This window comes from Montipora capricornis, chromosome 12, assembly GCF_036669925.1.
Source record: "Montipora capricornis isolate CH-2021 chromosome 12, ASM3666992v2, whole genome shotgun sequence".
NCBI classification, from domain to species: Eukaryota; Metazoa; Cnidaria; class Anthozoa; order Scleractinia; family Acroporidae; genus Montipora; species Montipora capricornis.
The window spans coordinates 26335194-26345007 of record NC_090894.1 but is presented as its reverse complement, the minus strand read 5'-3'; the positions used below and the strand labels follow the sequence as shown (position 1 = coordinate 26345007).

Genomic DNA, 9814 nt, shown 5'->3' with positions numbered 1-9814 from the left:
CAGAGATCGCGGGATAAAAGAACTCCGGCTGGACCAACACTCATGGTCTTTAGAAAACAGAGGACAAAAGTGCTCCCTTTTCTAATGAAATCCGCAAATGGTTAGACTCTCTTAGTCACACCAAGCTACTCTTAAATCCGAGGGTAATGAAAGATGCGATGAAGATATGATGATGTTGGATGTGCATGTAATTGCATGCATTTCTGAACTAACTTTTAGGAAACTGAATCCTATGGAAGCAAGATTTTACCTCCTCGGACAGAGAATTTCCCGCAACCTCTTCCGGTACGAAATGACTACTTCCATCTGGTACCGCTTCCTTTGTCTCTGTTCTTGATCGATCTTCTCCGTTACTGAAGCGATCTGCCGACTTTCTTTTTAGCTCGCCATCTAAAAATGATGGAGAATACAACAAAAGTTGGCCGTTCGCTCCTGAATATATTTTTTTAGCAACGAAAAATATTGGAAATAATGCAGAAGAGAAGGAGTTTTTGAAGAATATTAGATGTGACTCGTTTACCTAAAAACGTTTCTCTGCCATACCTGTATTTTGTCTAAGTGTGGTAATTTTGTCCATTGGAAATCCACACAAACACTCCATGAAACTCTTTGGGAAATTAAAATAATCAAGTGCTTGCCTAAAACCAGACAATTAATGTTCACCAATTATAAAGTGCATTAAAGCATCGTTACTTCCGTACAAATTATCCGAGTGTGTACTCTTTATGGGGCCTGTTTGAACCTCGGCTTCCTGTGCAACAGGAATCACAAGTGGACCTTTCGGTAAAAGTTCTACCTCTTTAAACAAGTTATTTCTAGTGGCATAAATATTTTACAGCACATCTAGAGCCATCTGCCTCATACCAGTCGCAAAAGGATCGAGGGCAAGAAATATTCCAAGGATGCGGTACATCAAGGGATCCCTTCCCGTGACCTTTCACATAAACCCGTAACCTAACCCTTACCTGTTTGCGAAAGATGCCAGGGTATGACGCAAAAGAACCTTTGTTTAAAGTTTTGGGTAGCAAGTTCCAAATAGATTATGATCATGAGATAGAGAGTAATATAAAATTCTTTACTGTAAAAGCAACAATATTATTGCAATAGTATTATTGTTTGCTCAAGCGCTGAAAAATGAAAAAATGTAAAATTTCTAAAGGATCAGTGTCAGTGTGACAACTTCTGGTCAATAGTCGATTTCATTTTGATCAAAATAATGTTGAAATAGTTTCATCTTGATTGAGAGTGAATCTAGAGCAAAACAATCATCAAAAATTGGTTTTATTGAGTAGACCTTATGCAAGTTAATTACAACATGAAAAATTGAAAACGTCCACCCAATACTTTTAGGCTTGCACTCAACTCTTTGATAACCATTCATTGCCAAAAGCAGGTCAAATTAGTATGCACTGCTTTAAAAAAAGTAATTCAGAGGAAACAATGTTTTTCAGTATTTTGTGGCTTCCATCAACCAAACAGTATCCTTTGGATATTCATTTTGTTATTAAACATATTTTTACAGTGTCCCTTTGAGCTACCCCTCAACAAAGACCCACCTTCCTGGAAAATCCCCTGAGTAGATCTGAATGAGACTTCCCAGACCTATATAAAAAATTATGCAATGAGATAGACCTCTAGCAATCTCCTCAGAGTCACTCCACCTGCGAAATTTAATGGTCAAACAATGGAGCAAAACAATTGAGGGAGGATGTCCCTCCAAACTTTAGCTCCAGCGGGTGAAAGCTTCCAGTTCAATTGAATCTGAAGGGATTGCTGGCAGTCTAGGCCTGGAATGGGATTACAGACAAACTTAAGCAGTACAGTAGGTCAGAGCTGTTCTTCTCACTTGACAGGTGTTACAAGTTTTATTGGTTAAAATAATATTGTTTACAGTTATTTCATTGCAAATAAATCAGGAAAAATACAGATTAACCAAAATGCAGGAAGTATATATCATTCTGTAATTATTTGCTTTTTTAACATGGATAACCTTTTTAATCAGATGTCAGATTTTTTTTTTTTTTTTTTGCACATTTCAATGCCTTTACCAGATTTTTTCAGCGGCTCTTTTCTCCACTTTTCAGTTCCCAACCTTCCTGTTATTATCATTAAAAAAATGTAATCTCTCCACCAACCCCAAAATATCATTTGTGAACTAAGTTTTTTCCATGAACGTTTAACCTTGGCCGGCCATGTTCACATTACATGGCTTCTAAGGTCTACTAATGAATAAAAAAATGATACATCTTCTCAAATACCATGGATACCAGGTTTTGCAAATTTTTCCCTACTTGTAACCATTTGCGACAACATAAACTGACATTTTAACACTGACCTCCCATTCGGTCCAAAAGTGCACCAGCGACCATTCCTTGGCAGCTCTCAACCACCATTATTCGACAGTGTGCTTTCACATTTGACTTTGTTAAAATCTGAGATAGTGAGTCAAGTCTAAGCTCGCTAAGAAAACATAAGGGAAGTTAAGTGCAAGTAAATTATGTAATTAACCCATTGATTCCTGGGAGTGAGACTAACGCCAGATGATTTTACTGGTCAACTGGCAGCATCCTAGGGTGACTAGGGTGACTGAGGGATCAATATGTTTCCTCCATTATTAAAGTCTTCATTTAATGCTGGTGGCACAAAGAAGTACCGGTACTTACTGTATAAAATTACTTTCAATTGTTAAATTTTCTACCTCGGTTAATGTATTTCTTGTGCTCCGATTGGTTCACTCAATCTAGGTTATCAGCTCATATACTGTACCTTAGTTTGACCTTATATGGCAAATGATTGCACTTAGCGTTGCTATGCCAAATTTTTTTTTCACCGGAAAGCGAAATTTGGTAGCCTTAATGTAGTTTGTGCGTGTGTGTGTTGTAGCTTAGTGTTGTCCTAATGTAGTCATTTGTTTTGTTATTACTAAATGTAAACAATAAAAATAAATAAAATACAAAAAAAAAAAAAAACAGAAACTGGTGTTTTCCTTGGGATAATCAGTACTTTTAAGCCATAGATTGCAAGTTCTCAGCCTATCCACCCACCCACACTGCCTTGGTCCTTATCTTTATTAAATTAAATACATTTTACAAAGAATCAACAAATAATCAAAAAACCAAAAAGATAATACTAACATGTATTTTATACGTTACTGAGCTTACCATACTTTTGTTGCTCCCCTTGTATAGTACATCTGAGCTATGAGATCAGTGGTGGGTTGCAGAATTGAAAATCTGACAACATACCTAAGAGAAACCAATATGTTTACTTTTTCACATCATTCAGAAGATTGTAAAAAATCTGTGCAAGCTGCTAAGAGTATTTTAAAAAGAGTTATGGAATTGATTTTGAGGCTTTTTAGAGTTTTTAAAGCCTCTCTTTGTAATGTGAAGTGCTTCTTTGTAGTTTCGTATTCTTAAAAGTCAGAGCTGTGGACATCATGATTGTCAGAGGTCAGAGTCTTTGTCTTCCAATTTTAAACATAGCTGTGTATAAATAAGTTTTCTTTATTAGACTTTCATTTGAACTTCCTTAATACTGTAACAGTTGAACGTTTGAACAGAATTCAGATTAACGCCATTGATTCCTGGGTGTGAGACTTGAAAGATTTTACTATGTCTAATGAAAGACAATTTTACTCGTCAACTGGGGGTTTCCTGGGCTGCCTGTGGAGTGAATGGGGTAAAGTTATTATTATTATTATTATTATTATTATTATTATTATTATTATTATTATTACTAGAATATTGATTAAATTATAATCTTATCCCACATTCTCAAAAAACACATTTTGTCGTAAAGATTTCTTCAACTGTCTTTCCTGCTAATTCTTCCTTTTGTTTCAGGTTTAAACTCTAAAACCAAGGGGCCGCTGCTGATCACGTGGGAGACAACACTTTATATACATAGAAAATTCCATTTTATCATATAAACGATGTCATCTGTAGAGTGGCTTGAGACTTTACTTCTCACTTTTTCATTTTCTTTTTCTTGTATTTAGCTTTGGAAAACTGTGTTCTGTCTTTAAATGTTGTACTGTTCTCAACAAGGTGTTCGACTATGTCCTGGAAAAGATAGAGAAGAAAAATTAAAAGAAATTTACTCTCAGATAAAGTCTTGAAAATAGAAGCAATAAAGATCCTTTCTTTTCACCTTGCCACTAACTCCTTGTGCTTTCAAATTCATAATTTCATCTCTTGACAATTTCTGAGAAGAGCCATCAGTTAGAAGAAACTGGTTGTTCTTATCTTCATCTCCTATGATTTTGTGATATACAATGACAAACAACAGTGTATATGTTTATCAGCGAGTGATTAACCCATTGACATGTAAAATCATCTGGTGTTAAACAAAGTAAAATACTAAGTATGGCCGGTTATGTCCGGCTTGGAAGAGTTTACTTAACACCTTCCTGGCAAAAGTTTGATTTTTATCCAAAGGCTGTTCACTTTGTCAATGAGCGTAAGTTTTCGATTTTATGGTTCGCCATAGCTCACGTTCAAAACTGACCAATTAGACCTCAGGGGGTTGAATCTAGAGAAAGGTGACGTCATTTTCTCACTAGCCTTAAAATTCAGCATGTAAATGCAGCTTATTATATATGCACAAAACAAGTTTATAAGTCTTAAACTGAAACTCCAGTGCTGCATATTTCTTCCGCTGCATACACATGCATTGCATTCTAAAATTACTGTAGTGAGTCTTTGACGTCATTTCTCCTCAATCCAGCTCTCTCAAGATTTTAAAGTTAGTAATGGTGGACCATAAATTAGAAAAATTTCAGTTAAAATAAACAGTTCTCTTTTTAAAATCAAGGCTCAAAACTTAACTTCATTCAAGTTTATTGTTTTGCCTCAGTAAAGAGCATAGTGTTTAAAGTACATTTATCTAAAAATCTAATGGCGAAGAAGCCCAAAGGAAACCACTGGGCTTCCAAGAGATAGGCTCCCGCAATTAAATTAATATATAAAGTATTAACAGAAGTATACAAGTCATGTATGTCAGATCATAGGCAGAGCTACAGTCTAAAAAGTGTTCAGTTAACATAGTTCTGAAATTCAAAGAAAAAAACTAATTGATTTTTTTGGTCATAGGAGCACTTCAGGGGGTGAGAAGATTAACAACATCTATAATTTATCCATTTTTAGAACATTCAAAATCTCCACTTTAATAATATTAATCCTTTCCTGTGAAAAAGTGTCATGACCTATAGATTTTACGGTCGAACACCAGACAATTTTTCTTGTCAGTTCAGGGGTGAAAGGGTTCAACCAAGACAAGATTCACAGGAAATAATGGTTATATGTATGTATGGGCTTATAAATGAAACATATCAGATGAGATCCTTGGGAAGTTTGGATGAAAAACAAACTGTCTCTTACCAGTACCTGTGGAATGTCACCTCCTTTCTGAGGAGGCAATTTATTATTATTATTATTATTATTATTATTATTATTATTATTATTATTATTATGGTAGTAGTAGTAGTAGTAGTAGTAGTAGTAGTAGTAATATTATTATAAAAATTATTATTATTATTAATAATCATTGTTATCATTATAATCATCATAAAATATTATTATTGTAATAATAATAATAATAAATAATAATACTTATTATTATTATTATTATTATTATTATTATCATCGTAATATTGAAAATCTTTTGATAATATTGACCATTATCATTGTACTGATAAAAAATCTTCCAACCTGTATTGTGTGTTGATATGAGAAGTTCATCCACATCCTCTTTTGTATCTAATCGACATAGTTTGCTTCCTTTAACTTCAAATATTGACCCTAGAGGACAACCAATGGCATTATCCAGAAAGAAGTGGGATTTCTCAAAAGTTTCCTTCCTGAAATCATAATAAAAATACTGAATATAAGCTGTATATTTATACATAATTACTCAATTTAATTCAGTATTGTATAGGTAACATGCTTTTAAAATTTCCAATTTTAAATGCTTACATACTTTTCACTTTTCACTGAAAAAGGCCTCAGTTGGAAACATACCAATATTTTGGGTAAATCCAGCTTTTACAAGGATAAACACAAAAAATTTGTATGCGTTAAGGCAAGAGAATTTTTTTTCATATCAAACATGCACGTTCCATCCTCAATGGCAAATCGGACCATCAAAGACAAAAAATATTAACAAAAACAGAGTGTATTTGAACCAACAGCATCTGCGTGTAAATCCCCAGTGGATTAGAAAAGTATTTCCCCTTCCATTTGCCTCAGCTTCATGTTTATAGTTTCTCTGCTCAAGTGGCTGTTACTCGTTTTCTCTTGCTCTATGTACACATGTGTACACAGTTTACACCTTGGTCTGTGTTTAAGACCTTGCCAGTTTTTGGTCTAAAGGATTCAGTGTGTGTTTTATATCCCTGTCAGTGTTTCATACCCATTAGGATCCAACATACAAAAAGGGTCTCTTGCTCACACAAAATAATAATTCCCATTTACCATTCTACACTCCCATTCAACAACCACTTTGCACATTTATTCGCTGACTCTGGGACTTCAGAAGTGAAGGACAACAAGTTCCACTAGCTTAGAGAAATTTATTCATTAACTGCATGACTATGCAGGGACTGAAGGATGGTTGTATTACCTTGGACTATTATTTATTAATCAACTGAGGGAAGGAAGGACCACAAGTTCCTCTAACTTGGACTTCCAATAATTTATTCATCAATGTGGAACTGGGGGACTGCAGGATAATGAGTTTTAGTATCACCCAACCAGTGGACTAATGCAAATCCTGCATTTTAATTGGCTACGCTACTAGATGACTATTAGTAATAGTCCTCGAGTAGCGAAAAGTGTGACGCTTTCTTTCATTCTATTCCCAAATAAATATTTCTTCAACTTGCATTTGCTAACTTTATTATTGCCTTTTCTGTCCCACTAGTTGGGTGATACTAAAACAATTAGACCCTTCGCCCTCAAGGGCCACGGGTAAATAGCCCATTCGGCTTCGCCTCATCGGCTATTGACCCGTAGTCTAATTTTTAAGTATTACCTTTGACTAATTAACTTTTTCAACTGTAGGACTGAAGGACTATAGGACCACAAGTTCCACTAACTTAAACTAAAGTTCTTAATTACTCAAAATCATCAAGAATAGTGGACCAATTTAAGCAATTGTCTTCTTAAAGACACCTGAAAAAGTCAGGTGGTCTCAACGGGATTTGAACCCATGACCTCTGTGTTGCAGGTCAATAAACTGACCTGCTCTCAATTGAGTGGCTTCACATCTTAGTTGGTAGACCATTGCATTGGCATCACATAGGTCATGACTTTGAGGCCACTTGACTTTTTCAGGTGTCTTTTGGACGCAATTGCTTTAATTGTCCAGATAAGTGAACGGATCACCTCTCCATTTCGTCTGTAATCTGCACTTCAATTATACATTTATATTCCGCGCCATTCAGGTCGTTACTCATCGACTACACGGGACTGTGTGCGTGACTGAAGGACGCAAGGACCGCTAGTTGTACTACCTTACACTAATTTATTCATCAAATGGGGGACTAAAGAACTTGCAGTCGATTAATACCCAGGCAGAAATACCTTTCGACAGGTATTCTGCAGTCGCTCCGAAAGCGAAAGAGCGTGCATGCACGTGGAGTTGTTCTTTTCCCCTTTTCCGCAATCTTACCGGCCTTTCCGAATTTCAGCCGCTTTTATGACATTTTCCTTCTTTAAAATCACATATTTTCCCTCACTGATCATCCTGGTGAAAAAAGATAAGCTGTACGAATTCAAACGTTCATGACTCTCAGCTTCACGGCAGCCATCTTGGAAATTCACATGCATACGTCATTTACACAACACTGGAGTCCACCTAGGTAATTCATGTATCCCCTATAACAGTGTTTTTAAATTGTAATGTATTTCCACTCGCATATTATAGTGTCTTTAAATAATTAGCCCTATATACCCATTTATTAAACACCGCATCATTGGATAATGCAATTCGAGAGTTTTGATTGGCTAAGCCATCATGGGTTATGAGCCATTATACCATGATCTACAAACACGGCAAGCATATGCGTGATTTTTTGGGCCTTTTTATTTTTATTGTAGTCTACAAGTTTTCCATATTTTGGGGGCGTTTTTAATAAAACAATTATTTCACTCTCGCTTATTGGATATGAGATGATTATAGCCAACTCGGCGCTACGCGCCTCGTTGGCTATCTATCATCTCATATCCAACGCGCGCTCATGAAATAATTGTTAAATACCCCTTTAACCCTTTCAGGCCCGATAGTGCGAAATGGCACTTATAGATTTTACTCTGTCTAACGCCAGACGATTTTACTCGTCAATGGGGAACCCCTCGGGCCTGAAAGGGTTAAGGGTATAAATGGGTGTATATAGGGCTAATTATCAAATGCACTATAAATACCTTATATTTACATACATAATATTAAGGGATACATGACCTACTTACCTCATTGAAACATATGCTGTATTCAGTATATGTGGGCTCATGTTAGAGCATCACGTGACAAATGTCAACCGTTTGTGTTCCTACAAAGAGCGACCGAGTTGGCTCAAATCTGGTAGGTAATCACTTTATAACTGTATTTTCAGGCCATTTTCGTCTACAGAAGCCACCAGGCTGGCATCGTTAAGCTAGAATGTGGGTAAAGGCAAGCCTTTGAAAGAAGACAGAGGCGAGAGATGGTTTCATGCAGACTGGGACGCCTAAAATGCTCTGTTGTAAACATGGCGGTTCACGAGTGAAGTTGTCTCTCTGGCCTTTCTGTGGACGAATTCCAGGACCTACTGACACAATCTGGGAAAGTTTTGAAAGCTAAAACCTTCAATCGATGCGTTATTTTGCTGCTAGGACTGGGTGGCCCGACACTTATGAAAAAAACTATGAAATGAGAATCGGGAGTCTTCCCTTGTCATGGAATGGCAGAATTACCCAGAATTCTTTTTGGGCAACTTAAGAAGCACGAGACTGGCCCTCATCGAATGGCTGAAGCGCTGCCAGAGGAAATGATTTTTAGCCAGATACTCAGGAGTAGGCCCGGTGTGTGCTGTTAACGTAGATTTTGGATTTCTGAACAAGCTTTTATCAGAGAAAATTCGCCACAAAGTTGTGCTTTCATTTCGCCGCTGTAATTCTCGTGTCAAAGAAACGGTATAATAATGTAAATAAGAGAATAACGATATTTATATTTGCAGATTACCTGTCCTCTAACTACGAAAGTCAAGCTCGACATCTCTATGCAATAAGCGCATTCAAAATTTCCTCGTATTACTTGATAAAAGTATGTTGTTTTTGTTTTTTGTTTTTTTTTGTTTTCTTTTTCTTTTTTTTTTTCTTTTTTTTTTGCTTTTTTTTTTTTCAAAAAAAAGTTTTTCTACTTGTACGATAAATACGTTTTCTATCCCGTCCCCTTCTTATGCATGATCTTCGCGGAAATTATATTCTGTTCCTCAATAAACCTGGAACAAGCAGTTATGGTCTTAGTTCTCTTTTTTGTTCCGTATCAGCTAAGTTGCGGAATGCGCTACCTGATTTTATCCGTACCTATGAGTTTACTGGTTTTAGGAGAGAATCCAGGGCGGCATTTTGTACAGCGGCTTTTCTTTTTAATGAATATATCTTTAAATATTATGTATTTAGTAGGTATCTGTATATGCTATGTATTTTAGCTGTAAATGTAATGTCTCGAAGATATTAGCTCCTGCAGTTATTCGGGAAAAGCTTATAATGACTGTATGTATGTTACCTTTAGGAGGGCGCATGCGTACACTTTGTAATCTGCGACTCCAGTGCTT

The 9814-nt window shown here is 36.1% G+C and overlaps 1 protein-coding gene across 2 annotated transcripts in view; it reads right to left on the bottom strand.

Annotated features, from left to right (window-relative positions):
- The window catches only part of LOC138026782 (tRNA (adenine(58)-N(1))-methyltransferase non-catalytic subunit TRM6-like), a 14462-nt gene extending 6628 nt beyond the window's left edge, over positions 1–7834 (bottom strand). The window contains exons 1-9 of one of the 2 annotated variants that reach the window (XM_068874233.1): positions 7672–7834; positions 5712–5860; positions 4153–4256; positions 3973–4064; positions 3162–3245; positions 2336–2460; positions 1557–1602; positions 544–638; positions 251–390 (exon numbers count right to left, since the gene is read on the bottom strand). In XM_068874233.1, the coding sequence (XP_068730334.1) occupies positions 251–390; positions 544–638; positions 1557–1602; positions 2336–2460; positions 3162–3245; positions 3973–4064; positions 4153–4256; positions 5712–5860; positions 7672–7829 (993 nt within the window). In that variant the 5' untranslated portion in view covers positions 7830–7834. The remainder of the gene's footprint in view (positions 1–250; positions 391–543; positions 639–1556; positions 1603–2335; positions 2461–3161; positions 3246–3972; positions 4065–4152; positions 4257–5711; positions 5861–7671) is intronic. The other variant, XM_068874234.1, reaches the window with a different exon arrangement.
- Positions 7835–9814: the final 1980 nt, after the last annotated feature.